This window comes from Canis aureus, chromosome 19 (assembly GCF_053574225.1).
Source record: "Canis aureus isolate CA01 chromosome 19, VMU_Caureus_v.1.0, whole genome shotgun sequence".
Lineage (NCBI taxonomy): Eukaryota > Metazoa > Chordata > Mammalia > Carnivora > Canidae > Canis > Canis aureus.
In genome coordinates, this window is record NC_135629.1 from 23,994,187 (window position 1) to 24,015,841 (window position 21,655).

The following is a 21,655-nucleotide window of genomic DNA, read 5'->3' on the forward strand; positions in this document are numbered from 1 at the left end:
AGTAACCCTATCTTTACCCCTATTTGGGCATCATTTTTAAAGCCATCATGTTTTTAGGAGGGAGCCATTTTTGATAGTGTTTATCTCAAGAGTTTTATTAAAAGCAAACAAAATAAAAAATAAAAAATAAAAACTAACAATAATGAAAATGCAGGATATAAAAAGTTTGGCATTTGAATGGGATTATATTTGAACCTTTTTCTTAAATGAGTCTGAGTTCCTGACTAGCCAAGAGGACAAACGCACAGTCTCCTAAAGGGAAATATTTCTTGGGTTTCCATGATATTAAGGTTCTACTGGCTCAGGTTGATAGGCCATTCATACAGCTTTAATGTAGCAACTGTTTTCTGGTATTAATGGGGGCTATATATGAAAAAGAAGACTAAAAGGATTAACTCCTACAAAAAAGAATTTATTGGCAACTTTGGAGATCCAATCATGAATGAGTTGTGTTCTCTGCCTTCTTGAAGCTTATAGTCTAAGAGAAGGTGCTCAGGAAAAAAATAATAAATATCATAAGCCCAACATTCAGTGAGATTTCCACTTCTGTCTTGAAGGTTTTAAGAAGAGTTTTTAGCCAATGTTCTAGTAAGGATTTATTGTGTATATATTGTGATGACTTAAGGATATCTGAAAGTGCTGCACGTAAAGATAGATTTATTTTTTACTTGAAAATAACCTGTGTCATGGAAAAAAACTTACTTAAAATAGCAAACTGACAGATATTTAGACATAGTTATCAACTGTAAGGAGTCACTTCTTATGTGTATATACATCTGTGTGTGTGTATATATGTTTGTGTGTGTGTATGTATATATATATGCATATAAGGATACAACTAGAAATGTCAGATGCTATGAGATATGGCTCTGGAAATCATTTGGCTGGTTAGGATTTCAAAATATATGATTAAATTTACCAAATTAATATATTGGTATATTATTGAGTCCCAACTGCTTTCCCTCTTTATGTCCCTAGTTCTACTCTCCAGCTGCAATTATTTTCTTTTGTATCTTAGATTTTCTATTAACACCATATTTCTAAACAATACTGTGATTTATTGATTCATCAATTTTATATTTTTTAAAAAGATTTTTTATTTATTTATTCATGAGAGACCTAGGGAGAGGGAGAGAGAAGCAGGTGCCTTGCAGGGAGCCTGATGTGGGACTCAATCCCGGAACTCTAGGATCATGCCCTGAGCCAAAGACCGACCTCAAATGCTGAGCCACCCAGGAGTCCCATCAATTTTAGATCTTATTATTAACCCTCTATTATTATAAGTAAAGATTATATTGCTTTCCTTGGACAGTTTTACTGTTTCTGTTTTGTTTATTGACATGTATAAATGTTTTTAGCTTATGCATCATATCAGATTCTCTCCTGTTCTAGGGGTCTTCTGCATTCTGGCTAGCTGAAAAACTGACCCTGTGGGTTTGTTTAACTAATCTGTTGGATTGAATTTATTTTCCCATGTCTCTCTCTTTCTAACTTTATTCCTTTATTATGTTACAGCATACCCCCTTGTAAATTCTTTTTTTTCCCCTGTAAATTCTTTTTTTTTTTTTTTAATATTTATTTATTTATGATAGTCACAGAGAGAGAGAGAGAGAGAGGCAGAGACATAGGCAGAGGGAGAAGCAGGCTCCATGCACCGGGAGCCCGATGTGGGATTCGATCCCGGGTCTCCAGAATCGCGCCCTGGGCCAAAGGCAGGCGCCAAACCGCTGCGCTACCCAGGGATCCCCTCCCCTGTAAATTCTTAAATAATAATTGGGTTCGTGAAAATTAAAGTTTGAAGGGATGTCTGGAATACATTTTGTTTCACACTTTATTGATAGTTGTGTTTGATATAGAAATTTTCCTTTATATTTTTGAAAGCATGATTCCTTTGGTTTTTAGCATATACAGTGCTGGTTTTAAGAAGTCTAATAAAATTGTTTCATTTCCTTTTCTGCATGTTAATGTTTCCTATCCTAGCTTCTCAAAGTTCTTACCATTTTTTTAGGTATGTTTTTGTTGTTATCTTAAAAAGTTTGTTTTGTGATAGTGTGTGTCATGGTGTTGGTTTGCTCTTTATTCTGTGTTTCTAGGCACTAACTGGATTCAAGTTATTCATTCTTCTGATCTTGAACACATTTTTTTGGGGAGGTGATATTCTCACTGTGCTTTTTGTTATTGTTGTCCTCTATCTCTAGGATAGGATTTGGGGCCACTGGATTATTTCTCTAAGTATTTCCTGTATGGTTTCATTCTTTCCATCTCTCACTCTCTCTCTCTCTCTCTCTCTCTCTCGAATTTTCTGAGAAATTTTCTTTGGGAAAATTATTGATTTTGCTATTTAAAAATTCTTTTTTTAATAGATATTTATTTATTTATTCATGAGAGACACACAGAGAGAGAGAGGCAGAGACACAGGCAGAGAGAGAAACAGGGTCCATGCAGGGAGCCCAAGATGGGACTTGATCCTGGGTCTCCAGGATCATGCCCTGGGCTGAAGGTGGCACTAAACCACTGAGCCACCCAGGCTGCCCTATTTAAAAATTCTTAAGAGTGTTTCTTATTCCTAACGTTTTATCATACTATTTTTATTATCCTATTACCTGGATTTGAGATGTGGTTTTGTTTTGTTTGGTTATTTTTTGAATATTTGATGGATGACTTTGTGACTTTACTTTTTGTCAAACATTTAATGAGTAGTGTGTATGTGTGTATGTATACTCCATAAATATGGGATTTCATATATATTTATATAAAAACTAATAAGGGAATATGTACAATGGCATATATATACACACACACATAAATATACACATACTGATACATAGTAAATATTCATCTATTCATCTCCTCCTCTTCCTCTTTTTTTTTTTTTGGTCATACAACTACTATTAGTACTCTTAGGTCTTTGTTCCTTGCATTAATTCTCTGCCCTCTCATTTTATTATTTCACTTTTTTAAGTCTTTTTCATATTAGAAAATTTCTCCAAATCTTGTACACTTACCTCTTGAACTGTGCAAGAGTTAGGGGCACCAACCACTGTGCAGTGTATAACTTTTGATTCCTACAAAAACTTAATTACTAATAGCCTATTGTTTACTGGAAGCTTACTGATAACATAAACAGTCTAATTAACACATATTTTATATGTTACATTGTATTATATAGCATATACTTTGAAGAAAGGAAGCTAGAGAAAAAAATCTTGTTAAAAAATCAAAAGAGAAAACATATTTACTGTACTTTATTTATTTTTAAGATTTTATTTATCTATTCATCAGAGACACAGAGAAAGAGGCAGAGACATAGGCAGAGGGAGACATGGGGTCCCCACAGGGAGCCCAATAGAGGACTTGATCCCAGGGCCCCAGGATCACACCCTGAACCAAAGGCAGATGCTCAACCCCTGAGCCACCCAGGTGCCCCTGTACTGTATTTATTAAAAAAAAAAAAAAATCCAGGTGTAAGTGGACCCAGGCTGTTCAAACCTGTGTTGTTCCAAGGTCAGTTGTGCCTCCTTAGGGAATGGTGGAATCTGAATATGGATAGGGTTTAGTGACTAGTGGACTTTGAGTATACTGATGCTTCAGCCCATGCCTTGAAGGATCTTTTTTGAGGCCCTGGGAAATGAATCAGTCTCATCCTCTCAATATCTACTTCTGCCCGTCTGTCACTCACTGCTAATCCACCTGCTTTCCATCTTCCAGAAGACTATTAAATGTCTCTTAGCTGCTGGTACCTCCACTTTCCTTTCTTTGCTTTTGTGAGTTTGGGTCTTTTGTATTCCTTTACTATAGTTTTAGTGGGGTCCTAGGAAAGAGAGATCAACAAAGGCGTTCTTTCACCATCTTTAACTGGAATTAAGAAATTCACAACATCTCCTGAAAATTGGTTCTGCTAAGTGCTGTTAAGAACAGATTGATAGCGCCATGTCAGGGTAATTTTCTACTTTAATTCTAGGCTTAGGTATTTAATGGCATGTATAATATGTCAACAAAAATAATGTCTATAAAAGAGAGTTTAAATAACACCTAAAATATTATTTAGGGTATGATAAAAACACGATGTAATTTCTTGCTGGAGTCTATTTCAGTTAGAAGTAAAAATAGAACAAAATTTCCTAAGGGAAAATGTCAAAAATACGTATGTACATTTTATATGTTATGTGTACAAATAGAAGCTTATCACCAATTTCTACATTATATGTGCATAGATTTATTTTTGTCTACTGAGATGGTTCTGCGCACAAATTTAGTTGAACAAATAAGAAATCTATCCACCTGTGTACAAAATGTTATTGAAATCACAAATGCAGAAATTGAAAGGGACTTGCAGGGACTAAAACGAGTCCTTTCATTTTTATCTTTTTCTCATTTGCCTTTAACTTTATTTTATATGTATAGCTTTTTAAACATGTTCTTTGAACACAGCAATTTCACTTGTCCTCCCTTCCTCTTTCTTTCCTTCCTTCCTTCAACCTTAACTTAGCTTCCCCCCTACGTGTGTGTGTGTGTATGTGTGTGTATGTCTGTGCATGTGCATACACACCCATGCTAGGTAAGAGGGAGAGGCTGTCAGGGGCTCAGAGGAGAGACCCAAGTGAAGTGTAATGTGTGCTCTCTGCTTCATCTGTTACCTCTAACTCGAGAGGCTTTTTGCAATCTCTTCTACGTCTCTGCAATTACGTTACCCTTTCAGAAGAAAAGTGTTTGGTCTAATCTACTGGGCACGGGGAGGCACTTCATTTGATTTCCTGTCCCCTAGTGGTCCTGCTGAGTCTGAAACCTGTAAAAGTACTAGGCAGTAGTAAACCCAGAAGCCCAAGAAATAGACACTAGAGTGTCCAGTATAGTCCTATGCAGTAGGGCCTGGAATCATGACTCACATCATTGGGAATACCTGAAGGTGGCTCCAACTGGTTTCTAATGGGAGAACTCAGGGTTTAAGAAGGTGCTGGATGAATATTTGTGGGGAAATTAAGGGATTCATGTGCCAGGATGGAAAAAAATAAAACAAGGATTGCTATCTCATATCTCAAATTCAATGAATATCAGTTGGGTAAGGGGCCTTGCAATGCTGGTTTTTTGCTCCTAGAAGGCACTTATTTTTTCCTTATTCTGCGAAGTCTAGTTTTCAAAAAATGAATTGCATCCAAATTTTTATATTTCTTTCTAGATCTTCCCAGTTTAATAGTTGTTTAAATAGTTTATAATAATAGCAGTAATAATAGTAGCAATGTGGCACTCTCTATATGACCTTTATGGTCACATCAAAACTCTGAAAGTTTGTTATTTTGCAGATATGGAAACAAAGGCAAAGGGAAGTGAAGCCACATTGTTGAAAGCCTCACAGAATAGAGAAATGGAAGAGTAGCTATTTAAACAGAGGCACCTGGGGTCTTTATCTCTATAATGCTTTCTAGTTATTTCTTGTAATGTTGGTTTACCTCCATCTATGCCCCAACCCCAACTTCTTCTTTGGAAACCTTTAAAATCTAAAGAAAAGTTGAAAGGAGAGTACACTGAACATCTTTATATCCCTTGCAAGAGTTACCACCTGTTACATCCAATCATATTAGAATTCCCCATTAAAAATCTGCCTATCTTGCCTTTTTTTTCTGAAGTAAGCAGCAAACTACATGTATTTCCTAAGAACAAGACCATTTTCCAATACGGTCTGGAGTTGTAGTAATCTGTGTTGCTGTAAACTAAGGCAGATGGGGGCCAGAGCCCCAACAGCAGTTGAGGGCAAAGATCATGTCTTTTATCTGACATTTCCCAATGCTCTGGAATGAATTGTAGAAAGCTGTGCCCCATTTTTATGGGACACACACCTGTACACATGCACACATGGAGAGAGACATTTTCAGGAACATGAGTGATCCTGAAAGATTTGTTTTGCCCAGTCATGTTGTTGGTGTAATACCCCTTGGAATGAAGCACATCACCTTTTCTCATTCTGTAAAATTAGAATTAATAAGTTGACTCGGGCCACTATTACAAAATACTGGAGCCTGGGTGGCTTAAACGTCAGAAATTTATTTTCTCATAGTTCTAGGAACCAGAAGTCCAAGATCCACTTATCAGCAAATTTGTTTTCTGGTGAGAACTTTCTTCCTAGTGCACAGATAGCTACTTTTTCCCTGTCAAATCACATAGCCTTATCTCTGTGTCTGGATGGAGAGGGGGGCACCTGTCTGGTAGTTCTTCTTCTTACAAAGACACCAAAGTCTTTCCAGATTAGGTTCCTGCCCTTAAGACTTCATTTAACCTTAATTACCTTCAAAAGGCCTTATCTAGGGATGCCTGGGTAGCACAGCAGTTGAATGTCTGCCTTCAGCTCAGGTTGTGATCCCAGGACCCTGGGATCAAATCCTGCATTGGGCTCCCCACAGTGAGCCTGCTTCTCCCTCTGCCTATGTCTCTGCCTCTCTGTCTGTGTTTCTCATGAATAAATAAATAAAATCTTAAAAGAAGAGAAAATGCCTTATCTACAAATATGGTCACTCAGAGTTTAGGGCTTCCACAGTGAATTTTTTTTTTTTTGTTAAGAGCTGCTCTCACAGTTATGAGGTGTTACCTCATTCTGGTTTCAATTTGTTTTTTTGTTTGCTTTTATTTTTTCTTAATTAGTTTTTTTTCATTTGTTTTTATTGAAGTTCAATTTGCCAGCATATAGTATAACACCCAGTGCTCATCCCATCAAGTGCCCTCCTCCGTGCCTGTCATCTAGTTACCCCAACCCCATGCGCACCTCCCCTTGCACAACCCTTTGTTTATTTCCCAGAGTTAGGAGTCTCTCATGGTTTGTCTCCCTCTCTAATTTTTCCCACTCAGTTCCCCTCCTTTCCCTTGTAATCCCTTTCATTATTTTGGTTTCAATTTGCATTTACCTAATGACATTTAACATCTTTTCATGTGTCTGTTTGCCATCTGCATGTCTTCTTAGAAGAAATGTAAACTCAGATCCTCTGCTGATTTTTTTAAGTGTGTGTGTGTGTTTAATTGTTGAGCTGTAGGAGTTCTTTATGTATTTTGCATACTTGCATTTTATCAGATATGTAGTTTGCAAATATCTTTTCCCATTCCATTAGGTTGCCTTATCATTTGATGATGGTTTCCTTTGCTATGCAGAAGCTGTTTATTTGATGTAGTCTCATTTGTTTATTTTTCCCTTGCCTTTGGAGTCACAAAGATGTTCCTGAGATTGATTTTTTTTAATTTATTTTTTATTTTTTTTTTACTTATGATAGTCACACGGAGAGAGAGAGGCAGAGACACAGGCAGAGAGAGAAACAGGCTCCATGCACCGGGAGCCCGACGTGGGATTCGATCCCGGGTCTCCAGGATCGCGCCCTGGGCCAAAGGCAGGCGCCAAACCACTGCGCCACCCAGGGATCCCCTCCTGAGATTGATTTTAAGGAACTTACTTCCCATTTTTTCTTAGAGGAATTTTATGGTTTCAGGTTTTCCATTGAAGTGTAATCTATTCTAAATTAATTTTGTGTATGGTATAAATAGTAGTCTAGTTTCATTTTTTTTGTATGTGCCAGTTTTTGCAACACCATTTATTGAACAGACTTTTTTCTCTCTTGTATGTTATTGGCTCCTTCTTATAGATTGTCCTTATATATGTTTATGTGTTTATACGTTCTTAGTTCTTTTCCATTGATCCATTTGTTTCTATTGCCAGTACCATATTATTTTGATTAGTATAGTTTTGTGGTATAGTTTAAAATCAGGGAGCCTGATACCTCCAATTTTCTTTCTCCAGCCAAATTGGTTTGGCTGTTTGGGGCCTTTTGCAGTTCCATATACATTTTAGAATTATTTGTTTTGCTTCTGTGAAAAGCCATTGATGTTTTGGTTAAGTATTGCATTTAAACTGATTTCTTAGGGCAAAACAGACATTTTAACAATATTTTTCCAGTCCATGAGCAAAGTATATTTTCCCTTTTATTTGTATTGTTTTCAATTTCTTTCATCACCATCTTAAAGTTTTCAGTGTACATGTTTTTCAGCTCCTTGGTTAAATTTATTCCTAGGTATTATATTCTTTTTGATACAATTGTAAATGGTATTGTTTTCTTAATTTTTCTTTCTGCTAGTTTGCTTTTAGTGTATAGGAATGTGCAAATTTTTGTATATTGATTTTATATACTGCAAATTCAGCGAATTCATTTATTAGTTCCAGTAGGTTTTTGGTGTTTTCTAAATATAGTATGTCATTTGCAAATAGTGAGTTGTTATTTTATTTTATTTTTTTTCTGATTTGGATGCCTTTAATTTCTTTTTCTTGCATAATCACTTTGACTAAGACTTAAAATACTGTGTTGAATAAAAATGGAAAAAGTGGTCTTCCTTGTCTTCTAGATCTTAGATGAAAGGCTTTTGTCTTTTCATCACTGAATATGATATTAGCTGTAGGGCTGTTATAAATGACCTTTATTATGTTGATGTATGTTCCCTCTATACTCACTTGGTTGAGACTTTATCATAAATGGATGTTGAATTTTATCAAATGTTTTTCTGTATCTTCTGAGATCATATAGTTTTTATCTCTCATTTTATTAATGTGATATATAGATTGATTTGCAGATGTTGAACCATCCTTGCATCACTGGATTAAATCCCACTTGATTGTGGTGTATGATTCTTTTAATATATTGTTGAATTGGGTATGCTAGTACTTTGCTGAGGTTTCTTGCATCTATAGTCATTAAGAATGTTGACCTGTAATTTTTGTGTGTGTTTGGTATCCTTGTTTGGTTTTGGTATCAGGATTGTGCTGGCCTCATAGAATGTTTTTAGAAGCTTTACCCACTTTTAGTTTTTAGAAGAGTTTGAGAAGAATAGGTATTTTTCTTTGAGTGTTTGGTAGAATTTACCAGTGAAGACATCTGGTCCTGGTCTTTTGTTTGTTAGGAGGTATTTGATTAGTGTTTCAATTTCCTTATTAGTGTATTGGTCTTTTCAGATTTTCTGTTTCTTCCTAAATCAATCTTGGAAGACTGTGTTTTTTGAAACTTATCCATTTCTTCTCGGTTGTCCAGTTTGAAGGCAGTTGTTCATAGTATTCTCTTGATACTTTTTATTTCTGTGGTCTCAGTTATAACTTTGCCTCTTTCATTTCTGATTTTGAGGCCCTTTTTATTTTTAGTTTGGCTGCATGTTTGTCAATGGATCACTCATCTTTTAAATTATATTTTTAGTCTAGATTTCATTTATTTTAACTTTGATTTTTAGTATTTCCATCCCTCTACTAATTTTGGATTTTGCTTGTTTTTGTTTGTTTGTTTTGTTTTTGTCTAGGTCCCTTAGGTGTAAAGTTGGATTTTTTAATTTGAGATTTTTCCCATTTCTTGAGGTAGTCCTACATTGTTATGAACTTCCTTCTTAGAAACCACTTTTGCTGCATCCCAAAGATTTTGGTATGTCATATTTTTGTTTTCATTTGTCTCTAGGTCTTCTTTTCCTATTTCTTTTTGTTCAATGACCCACTGATTGTTCAGTTTTCTTTTTGTAATTAATTTCTAGTTTCATACCATTATGGTCAAATAAGATGCTTGATATTGTTGCAGTTTTCTTGAATTTATTGAGACTTGTTTTGTGGCCTAACATGTGATATATCCTGGAGAATGTTCCATTTGCACTTGAATAGAATGTGTATTCAGCTGCTTTTGGATGGAATGTTCTATTTATTCCACCTGGTCTAATGTGTCATTTAAGGCTAATGTTTCCTTACTGATTTTTTAATCTGGATAATTTATGTATTGATGTAAGTGGAGTGCTCAAGTGCCCTACTATTATTCTATAATTGTCAGTTTTTCCCCCTATGTCTGTTGATATTTGCTGTAAATACTTGGGTGCACTTATGTTGGGTGGATGGGTCTGTCCCCTGGCTCATTGTTGGGGTACATCAGCAACTGCTTCTTTGCATTTGTGGGTGGGGCTTTCAGTGGGTACACCCACTAGTACTAGCAAGTTAGAGGGAGAATTCCAAAATGACACCCATTCAGTGCCAATATTAGGAAAAATAGACTGAGATCACAAAAGTGGCTCCCACCAGTGTCTCAGTTTCTGTAGACAGTCCTTGCTGTCTTCTGCCTCTCCAGCAGATGCTCTAAAATGAGTAAATGGATCTCTTTTATCTAGGGCTTTTCATATTGGTGTTTTTGAGCTGGTTTCTAGGTCAAGTGATTCTGCACATGAGCTCCTTCACACAATTTTTCCATTTTGTAGTTTTATAGCTCTTCTGAACATAATCCCCATCGATTTTCAGAGCCTGGTATTTTGGGGGCTTGTCTATCCTATGCAAGATCTAAGAGTTGGGATGCCTAATGTGAAGCTTGAATCCTGTGCTTCTCAAGGAAAAGTTTCATACCTTTGTAATCCTTCCCAGTTGTGACTCACTGAGGCTGGGATGTTTTTTTTTTCCTGGTGAGTCCATGTCTCTGCCTCTTCCTATCTCATTGCTGTCCTTTTATCCTTTGTTGTGGAGGCTCTCTTCATTAAATTTTTAGGTTCCTTTTAGGGGGAATTATTCCATATGTAGATATAGATTTGTTGTGTCTGTGAGGATGTGGTTCCAGATCTTGCTATGGCACCATCTTGAACCCAGCCCTTTGCCCCCTCACATTCATTTTTGCTTCTTTTTAGGCCACTGGCTACCTTATCTCTTCTTACATACTCAACATGTAAGTGATCCTTTTTTTTAATAGTCTGGCTACTATTCTTCTTTTGGGGATTTTATCCAGTGTCATGACTTGAAATACTAGTCCATATTACAGTGGTGAGTAACTGTCCACCTTAAAGCCAGACTACAAACTCTCATCTTTTTTTAAGAAAAAACTGGCGTCAACTGCCATGGATTTTTATAAGATCCATTTGCCTTTCTGGGAGCAGAAAGAGCCAGTGCAGCCCCAGGAGGGGCACTGAGTCACACCAGGGCTCTCTGTGGCTGAGAATCCATAGAGCTTTGGCATCCTACCCTGGGGAACCCCACGACCAGCCATCTGTAGCCATCTGCACATACCTCCAAGGCAGTCCAGCACCACCTTCCAGAGCCCTTGGCTGTTTAGCAGAACTTGCTCTATCCACAGTCAGCTCCTTTTCCATTCTGTTCTGCTGGGGGTGGGGTGGGGGTGTCTAAACCTCTTCCTGACAGAAGAGAGGACCAAGACCCCAGAGCCTCCAGCTCAGGCACCAGCATCTACACCGGCTCCGCTGTGGGTTCCCTGCAGTGAGATTGGGAAGCCCCAGGAGGAAGATCCAGAAAGCACTTTTTGGCTGACTTGTGCTGGAGTCTGCTACAGGACAGAGTTCACAGGAGGCCTGTGGGGCAGGCCAAGAGGGGCAGGGGCTCTTTTTCATTTCTTCCTCAGCTGGTTACTCAGGGTTCATCATGGCCTTTCTAATAAACTTGCAGTTGAGTTGAAAAAAAAAAAAAAAAAAAAAAAAACTGAACTCCAGACTCAAATGTCTAACTGCCTATTTGACCTTTCCCAGTTAAAATTTAATTGGCATCTAAAATTTAACAACCTAGCTCCTAGTTTTCCTCTCATTTATTTAAGGACAACCCCACCTTTTTCAGTGTTCAAGTCAATAAGTTTAGGGTCAATATTGACTCCTCTCTTCTTCTCACATCCTAAATTTAACCCATCACCAAAACCTGCCACTTCTACCTTCTAAGTAAATCCAGAACCCAACATTTGGAATGTTGTGGCAGATGCTATGTCCCTGCTTTCATCCTTGCTCTTCTTCGGTCTGTTCTGATCATAGTAGGTCTTTTAAAAATGTAGGCCAGATGAGGTCATTCTAAGTTCATCATTTCTAAGGGCTTCCCATACCCTTGTGAGTAAAAGCCCAAGCCCCAACAGTGACCCATGAGGCCCTCTGTAATCTGCCCATTTACCCTCCATTATCTTTCTGGCATCATCTATTCATTTTTTCCTTCTCTCACATAGCTCCAGCTATAAGGGCCTCTTTCCCTCTGATACCTGCAGGACTTATTTTCTTACTGCTTTAATTTCTCACTCAAATGTTACTAGTTTCTTAGGCCCTCCCTATTTTATTTTATTTTTATTTTATTTTTAATTTTTATTTATTTATGATAGTCACAGAGAGAGAGAGAGAGAGAGGCAGAGACATAGGCAGAGGGAGAAGCAGGCTCCATGCACCGGGAGCCCGACGTGGGATTTGATCCCTGGTCTCCAGGATCTAAACTGCTGCACCACCCAGGGATCCCGGCCCTCCCTATTTTAAATTGTACCTTTCCTTGTATTTCTTTCTTCACTAAAATATGAAAAATCCCCGAGGAAGAGAATTTTTGGGGGCCTATTTTGTTCAGCATTGTTTCCATGTGCCAGTACAGAGTAAATACTCAACAAATACTTATTGAATAAATATGTCAACAAAAAACTGTCATTTATTCAACATCTTTGGTTTTTCAAGTCATTCACTGTGTTCATTAAGCACTTTAAAATTCATAACCATCATGTGAGGTAGATAATAAACTACTTATATATGAGAAAGAGTGAGAGGCTCAGTGGAATTTCCCAAGTCTGTAAGTTGGCATGCTAGCTCAGCAGTTCTGACTCCAAGGCCGTTGCTCCCTCTTTTGTTAGCAGAAGGTAAGGGAGGCCATTTCCTCTTTGGGAGTACTGTGAGATACTTTGTTTGGTGTCTCTACCTGTTGATACCAAAGGCCATCTCTCTTCTTACTTATTTATTTATTTATTTTGCCATCTCTCTTCTTTACTGCTCTGTCCTCAACTCCAGCAGAGGGCCTGGCACATTGTATGAGCCCAGGAGATATTTGTTTCCACAAGTAAGTTAGTTACCAGAATTGTCCAGCTGGAGGGTCCCATGGCTACCATAGTTTTACATCTATACTGTGACCTATCCCTTTTTGACTGAAAGCCAACTTGGGGCAGGTATAGGGGGAGAAAGTTGAGCATTATAAGAAAACCATAACCAGGAATAGGCCTGTTTTCCAAAAGCAATGACTAGGCACTACCAATTGTCTGCTTTCATTTTGGGAATTATTTTCAGCTTTCTCTTGCCTCTGTTGTGCTGTCAGAGAGAGAAAGGCTGAGAATGCCATAGAGAAAAACCACACTCAAATAAAATAAATGCCTTCTAAGAAGATCACTGGAGTGTGAGGCTTCCTTTTAAGGGTGTATATTCTTGAGCTGAACAGGAGGAGGAAGGGGAGAAGGGATTTGAACAAAAGGGAAAGGATCCAAGGGAAATAATAGCATGAAGTCACCCTAATCTGATGCCTCCCCGACTCTCTATCAGCTTTCAAGTAGTTTCGATGGAAGAACTCCTATTGCAAATGAGGTTTTGTATTTTATCTCTTTAACAATGGAATGACCCTGACCTGCACTGGGACAAATGGGCACTTCCTTTGTTGTTTGCAACTTTTCTTAAAAATATATTTAATCTGAAAAAAAAAAAGATAAGTGTTTAAACAATTTACTCTCTAGATAAAGTTAATTCATCTTTTATAGCCATCCCAAAGTAATAAATTATTGTTTTGTGAATTATCATCATGCGTTTAATGATGTCCACATTAACTTCAGGTGAGTGAGGAGCTAGGTATCTTACCTTTTATAGTCTTGCCAATATTTTAAGTCACCATTTTTTGAAAAAAAAAAATGCAACCTGATTGCATGGTCAAAAGTGTAGAAGGGAATCAAAGAACAATTTTAAGTTTCCCCACCTACATGTCTCCAAGAGCACTGATAACTGTGTCTTGTACATAGTACACTGTATCGAATTATTGGTTAAATAAATAGAAGTAAATATCCTCCCTTCTACCTACCCAGACAAAACTGGAAGGGAAATGGCCTAGCAGCTGACAGAGATAAGGAGACGGCATAAAGAGAATAGTGTTTTGTTTTCTGTTTGACCAGTTTTGCTTCAGAGAGCAGCTTTACTTTGGGATAACTTAGTCTTACTATCTCAATTCACACTTTGAAACTGTAAGGTAAATCCCATATGAGAAGTTTGAGCTACAATCTCTCACTCTCAATACTTCTGTGTATTTAGCTTTAGTTTTCAAGATGGATGCCCAACCGAAATGTTTCCTGCTGGGAACATTGAAATAAGAGATGTATCTTTGTTTTAATTGAATTTACTTGCAGTGGCCACTCTTTGGTACTAATCTTATTGAACAAGGATCCCTCCTGTACCTTTCCAGAGAACTAAGTTTACCATGAAAGCCTTTAATTTCTTGTCTCTTTTAAAAGATTTCGTTTTTTCCCCCACCTAGCAGGTAACTATATAGTTCTGTGATGTTTATGGTGGTTAATTTTATATAACAACTTGCCTGGGTCTTGGGGCGCCCAATTTGATTAAACATTATTGTGTGGTTTTTTAAGGTTGTTTTGGATGAGTTTAGCATTTGAATTAATAGATTGAGTAGATTATGTAAAAAAAAAAATAGATTGAGTAGGGAAAATTGCCCTCCTTACTGTGAGTAGGCCTCATCCAATTAGCTGAAGGCCTCAGTAGAACAAAAAGACTGACCTTGCCCTGAATAAGAGAGTATTCATCCTGATTTTGGATTGGGACATTAGTCTTTTCCTGCCTTTGCAAACTGAAATGTCAACTCTTGCTGAGTCTTGTGCCTGCCAGTCTTTGAACTAGAATGACAACATTCGCTCTCATGGGTCTCAAGCCTTTGGACCAGACGGGAACTGAACTCTTGGCTTCCCTGAGTCTCCATCTTGCTGACTCAGTCTTGGGAATTTTCAGCTTCCGTAATCACATGTGCCAGTTTCTTATAATCTCCTTATGTTTATACATCTGCTTTGTGTTGGTTCTTTCTCTTCGGAGAACCCTAATACATGATGAACTGCTCAAGCCAAGTATATATTTTGTGATTTCTGTGTATAGTAGCCCACAATTCCTGTCTTCCGCCATCATTCCTTGAGCAATTTGAAGTACTTGTTTCTGAATACTTACCTCCTGGGTCAGGAACTACAGATTACAAAGAAATGAGGCACATTGTTATTCAAAGACCACAGTCCAGTCTCAACAGTCCACAAATGACTAGAAATAGTGCCTGTATGGAGTCCCCTCCACACTGTCATCATGTAGGAAAGTTGTTTTTCTGTGGGAAACTTAGCCATGTCTTGTGATTTGCTGAGAGGTGGGTGGGGAATGCCATTTGGCTCCAGTTAGTGAGATATTGGCTACTGCCTTTCTCTGCATTCTATGACCATATAGACACTGCCTGGGTTTGCATCTATCCTCTTTAGTTTCTAGTTGTGTGACCTTGGGCAAATTAGTGTGTGTACATTTTGTTAAATGTACAAAAGGAAGAAAAATGGTACCTACATTGTAGCATTTTTAAAGATCACATAGGAGAGTATTTGTAAAGGATTTAAAATAGTGCCTGCAACCTACCCTGTTTTATCAAATCTAAGATGCCATCAACTATGAGATACACTGCTATTTTGTGTATTTCTCAGAAAGAAAAGCATTGCCAATTACAATGATAAGATGCTATCAGTTGTGAGACCTGAAATGTTTAAAGATGAGAAAAGCATGTATCTTAAAAATCAATGCGGTCCTATAGTCAGTGTTATATAAGTGAATAAAATCCTAGACCATTGCAGGTTGATTACTCAGAGACAAATTTGAGGAGGAAGAAAATCTGTTTGCATTTGTGGATGGTTATCTAAATAGCAAAATTCTAAGCCAACTATAATATTGGTGAATGTCGCAACCATTTCTCAACTATTCTAAGTTACTAAAATGCATTTCTTTTATTTTCTTAATGAAGTGTAGTGCTGCCTTCATGACCCCCCAGGGTCATTTAAAACCTAATTAATGTACATGGCTGATATATCAACTGAATATGTGTGTGTCCCCCCACCCACCCAATTCATAGGTATGACTATATGACTATATTTGGAGACTGAGTCTGTGAGGAAGAAGTCAAGGTGAAATGAGGTCATAAGGGTGGCACCCTGATCTGGGAGAGCTAGTAATTTTCTGGAGAAAAAAAAGAAAGGAGGAGACAGCAGGGCACTCTGTTCTGCCACGTCATGACAGAGAAGACAGTTTGTTGCAGGCCAAGAAGAGAGCTCTCACCAGGAACTCAATTGGCTGGCACCTTGATCTGCTGTTTAAGCTGCCCAGCCTGTGGTCCTTCATTGTGGCCACTGGGCAAACTGTGACAGTGGCCAACAGGGAGGGGAAGGTGCTTTTGGAGGACTGAGGATGAATTCACTGTGGCCCTCCCCTCCATGGCTAGTCATTCAGGGGACGTTTGACCTGAAGGTGCTCACCTACAACTGTAAACCAGAGACATGGTCTCCTGCTGAACTCTTCCCAGTCCTTGTCGTTCTGCTTACTCAGCACCAAATACCTGTATTACGTTCCCAACATTGTAATTACAATTCATTTTTTTTTTTTAATTACAATTCATTTTTATTTATTTTTTACAACTGTATGCAACTACCTGTGGGAAATCAGCACTCTGGTTGTGTACATTTATTAAGGGTTATAGTTTTAATCACTTTATGCTTTCTTCTTTAGGAGATTGAAAACTTTCTCTCATGACGGTGGTTTGATTCTCTGGGTACTGGTTCCATGCTTTTATGTGTTTTCACAAATGAAACTTTGCCTTACTGTTTGTTCTTGCCAGTAATTGAATCTTGCTCCCACCCACATTTTAATACAGTATGCAAAGAAAGGGCTAGAAAATTTTCAGAATACAGAGGTGGTTTTGTGGGAGGGCTCGATTTATCGATGAAAATATTCCATAATTCAGATTTTTTAAACTGGTTTTGTGATTTGAAGTACATGCAACAAACAACAGAAACCAAGCAAAGTATTAGCCCCTGGGAATCTTTGGGGAAACCTGTTTTAATGAGTAGATGAGATATTTATTTGTCAATAGTGTATGTGAAAATTGAGGGTGCTCATGGGTGCTTCAAAAGGTTGTGTTTTATTTTTATTTATTTAAGATTTATTAAGATAAGAGAGAGAATTTTATTTAAGATTTTATTTTATTAAGATTTGAGAGAGAGAGCGAGCACAGAGGGAGAGTGAGAGGAGAAGCAGATTCCCTACTAGCAGGATCCTAATACTTTATGGGACCTTGAGATCCTGACCTGAGCCAAAGGCAGATGTTTAACTGACCGAGCCACACAGGTGCCCCACATTGTATTTTATTAATAATTTCTAAACTTTGCCTGCACAATCTTGTTTACATAATTTTTATCAGAGCAGAGGTAAGTCTCTTCAATCCTGATAGAGCCAGATTTGGTTTATTAGTTATCTATTGCTGTGTAACAAATTGGCCCAAACCTTATTAGAAGCTTAAAACCATCAACATATATTACTTCACACAGTCTGTCAGCATCAGAAATTTGGGAATTTCTTCGCTGGGTGGTCCTGCTTCAGGGTTATCAGATTGCAGTTCAGCAGTTGGCTGGGGTTGGAGTCTTTGAAGACTTGACCAGGGCCGTTGGACCCACTAACAGACATTCTACAAAATAAATGGCATGTATTTTTTTTAAAATGTCAAGAAGGATAAAGGCTGAAAAATGCTTTCTGATTAAAGAAGGCTAAAGAAATGTGACAATGAAATACAATGTGGGTCCTTGAATCCTGAAAAAAGGGGAATAATGTCTATAAAGGACATTATTAGGACAACTGGCAAACCTGCAGATTATGTAATAGCTTTATATAATAGCATTGTATCAGTGTTAAATGTCCTGATTTTGATAATTATGTAGGAGAATGCTTTTGATCTTAGGAAATACCCACTGAAGTGTTACCAAAGGGTCAAGGGATATCATATCTGCAAGTTACTCTCGAATGGCTCAGAAAGATACATGAAAGAGAGTGAATGACAAGACAAATAGGGTCACATGTTAACAATAGTGAATCTGGGTAAAAGATGTTATTGCTGCTGTGACAAATCACTGCAAATATAGTGGCTTTTTCTGTAGGTCAGAAGTCTGACACAGTTTGACTGGATTCCCTGCTCAGCATCTGACCTCTGGGTTAAAATCAAGGTGTCAGCAGGCCTGTATTCTTTTACGGAGGGCCTGGGAAAGAATCTGCTTCAACCTGTATTCATTTTGTTGGCTGAACTTGGTTTCTTGTGGTTGTAGGACTGAAGTCCCCATTTCCTTGCCTTCTGACTGCTCTATCTTTAAGCCAGCAGGGTGTTTCAAGTTCCCCTCATGTTTTGTTTTCTTTTAAGATTTTACTTATTTATTCATGAGAGACCCAGAGAGAGGCAGGGACACAGGCAGAGGGAGAAGCAGGCTCCTTGATGTAGGACTCAATCCCGGGACTCTGGGATCACTACCGGAGCCAAAGGCAGATGCTCAACCACTGAGTCACCCAGGTGCCTGCCTGCCCCCCCCCCCCCCACCATGTTTTCAATCTGACTTTCCCTTCTGCTCCATTTCTCTGCTTTTAAGAGCTCACGGGAGCACATTAGCTCGATCTGGACAATCCAGGATAATTTCCTTTTCTTAAAATTAACCAGTTAGTGATTTAAATTATATCCACAAAATCTCTTTTGCCATATAAGTCACATAACATAGCTGTGGGTGTGATGCCAGGGGTTAAAGGTCCTGGAGGCTGAATTTCTGTCTAACACAGGATCACAGGAATTTTTTGCACTATTCTTAACATCTTTATATACATACATACATGTGTGTGTGTGTGTGTGTGTGTATAAAATTATATCTAAACAAAAAGTTACAGAGATTCCTAGGCATGGTACAAGAAGCTGGAAGATATAGTCATGGCATTGTTCACATACTTGGTAGCTTCATTTTTTCCTAACAATACTGGGTCTGTTTCTTTCCCCCTTTATCCCAGGTCACCACCAAATCAAGCAAGGGACCTGTGAGGTGGTCGCTGTGCACAGGTGCTGTAACAAGAACCGCATAGAAGAGCGATCACAAACAGTCAAGTGCTCCTGCTTCCCAGGACAGGTTGCTGGCACAACTCGGGCTCAGCCTTCTTGTGTTGAAGGTAAGACTTTTTCTGGTCAGTTTCTTTAATATTGCAAAAGTACCTCAAACTACCAAGAACCTCCTTGCTTTACTGTCTTTGCAACTCAAAGAAAACTAGGCTGCTTCTGGGTTAGTGTTGTTCCAAAAGCGAACATCATTGTAACTCCGCGCACTGCTTGGTGAATAAGGTAAGTTATTAATGATATTTCTCAAGGGGTCCCAATGGGGAGTTCTATTACTAGACAATCAGGAAGATATGCTTTTGATTCTTTTTTTTTTCTTCCCCGGCTGTCTCTCCAAAACTTATCCATCAAAGCAGTTGCTTCCCTAGATATACTTTTCCTCCCTGATTTCAAGCTCTCAGCTCAAAAGCGATTAGCTGCTTATTTTTTTGACCTTTTTTAAGGTTACAGATTAATATTCTCTTTATATCTAATTTGCTATTTTAGCAAGCATTTATAAAACATCTTCTTTGGAGCAATTTCCCTGAGAATAGTTTGGGGATCACATGTCATTTATTTGTGGTCTCCAAAACCCCAAGCTGAGTACTGTGCCAAAGGATTTTTTTTTTTAATGAATGAATGTTGATGGGTTGTAGGTAGAGGCCTGAGATGGATTTCTTTTGATGCCCTTGGCTTCTTCTAGCACACACCTTGTTAGAAATAAGTTATCAATCCCCAGGAGAACGGGTACATGAGGTTAAGCCCTGTAGCAGTTTCTCTACAGTGGCATGAAAACTCCTGAAAATGAATGCTCCCAGTCTTATTTGATGCATGTCTCAAGGTCAGCCGTTAAAATACACATATACATTTTTAACTCCAGAATTGCACAATCAAGAATAATAATCGACTGACCCATATCCCGCCTCCCCAATCAAACACAGGCACAAATTTATGGTCGGATGGTCACTAGTTAAAGCTGGAAAGTGGATATGGCCAACTTACCATTTACAGTTCCTCACAGAAACCCTGGGGGCCGAATGCATTGCCGAATTCAGATTTTTTAAAGGTAGCCTAGTATGTACAGCATCTATTCCCTAACAAACCTAATGTCTTTTCCAGTTGTATGCTATTGTCACAGATGCTAGTATTCCTACAGTGAAATACGTAGAATATTCTTGCAGAACGAGATAGGGCAAGGTGAAGAAGCTCATGTTAATTCAAATCAGGTTTTGCATCCATCATATAGAACTCCTGTCCATTTTCTGAGCATTTGGGATTTGGGTATAACAGATAAAGGATTGTGGATCTATAAAAGAAGATGAACGTCTTTAACATTTGAAAAAAAAAGATATTTAAAAGAAATTTGCTAAGTTCCTATCTTTCCCACTGAGACAGTTCAGCATGTTTATTTTCTCCATCAACTGAATCCAAACTGTACCTATTTTGCCTCCTTGGTCTGTCTCAAGATTCTCTGTGCCACGGCCACCTGCTGTCTAGGGGCTCACGTTACATTTTGCCAACCTTACTACTCCTGTCTCTCATTTTCTACCCTGCAGCCTTCTACAAAAGCAGAACTCATCATGACACTCTTGTATTTAAAACCACACTTCAGTGACTTCCCACTGTCTTTAAAATAAAATCCAAATTCTTTACCATGGCTTATTAAACTTTGCATAGTCTGACTCTGTCTCCCTCCTCTTTCAGCTACACTCCCGACGTCCAAGGGGGCTCCTTTATGTTCCCTTTTATCTCTGCACTTCTCCTATGTCCTTTGCCTGAATCATTGCCTTCTTCCCCACAACACACATTTTGTCTACTTGATTGCAACTTTCCTTCCATAGCTACTGTATGCTCCTGTATCTCCCTGTACTTCCAGGTCATGGCATGTATCCCATTCTGTTTTAAGATCTTTTTGAGTGTGTGCCTTCCCATTAGTCTGCAGGTTGCTTGAGGATGGGAACTGGATCTCTCATTTCTCTTAATGCCCCACCTTCCCTTCCTCCCTCGCATTGGCTGGTGCATGAATGACTTTGAGCATGGTAGAGAACCGATTCGTATTCAGTAATCACAGATTGTTTTTAAATTAGTGGTAACAACTGTGTTTCCTTGCTCTATAGATTTTAAACTTCTTCAAGAACTTATGAATTATGACTTACTGTATCCAGCATCAAATCTTTAGATCTAAAAAGTCTTACACATTTATCTCAGAGCACTTCTTTCGGTATCTGGAAAGCATAGAGATGGCATGACAATTATATTTAGTATCTTTCTCTTAGTAAAGAAGATATTAATACCTTACTCTCCTGTAGCTTGTTTTTAATTCTTGTATACATTTATTATATGGACCAAATCCCCTTTGTGCACCACTGTCAAAATAACTATAAAAATGTCAATACTTTTTTTTCGTATATTTGTGTATTTAAGATAGGTCTCCAGAAAATATGGCACATTTCAGTATGAATGTGTTTTACCCAAATGGTATCACATTGAATATTTCTTAATCCAACCTATCAATATTAGGTTGTGGAGATCTTCGTGTGCAGTACATAGTGACCTATTGTTTATTTTTAATTGCTCCACACCATTCCATTGAATGGATAGGCTATAATTTGTTTAGCCATTCCTTTACTGAAGGACATTGCAGTTATGTCTGAGACAAGACAGACTCATAGGCTAACTAAATGATTTCCTCAGTGTTACAGGATCAGTAAGTGA

General features: G+C 38.1%; 1 protein-coding gene across 3 annotated transcripts in view; it reads left to right on the top strand.

Moving 5' to 3' along the window:
• TAFA4 (TAFA chemokine like family member 4) overlaps positions 1-21,655 on the top strand; it is a 171,763-nt gene that overhangs the window by 133,188 nt on the left and 16,920 nt on the right. For all 3 annotated transcript variants that reach the window (XM_077858117.1, XM_077858119.1, XM_077858118.1), the window contains exon 4: positions 18,862-19,017. In XM_077858117.1, coding sequence (XP_077714243.1) covers positions 18,862-19,017 — 156 coding nt within the window. The remainder of the gene's footprint in view (positions 1-18,861; positions 19,018-21,655) is intronic.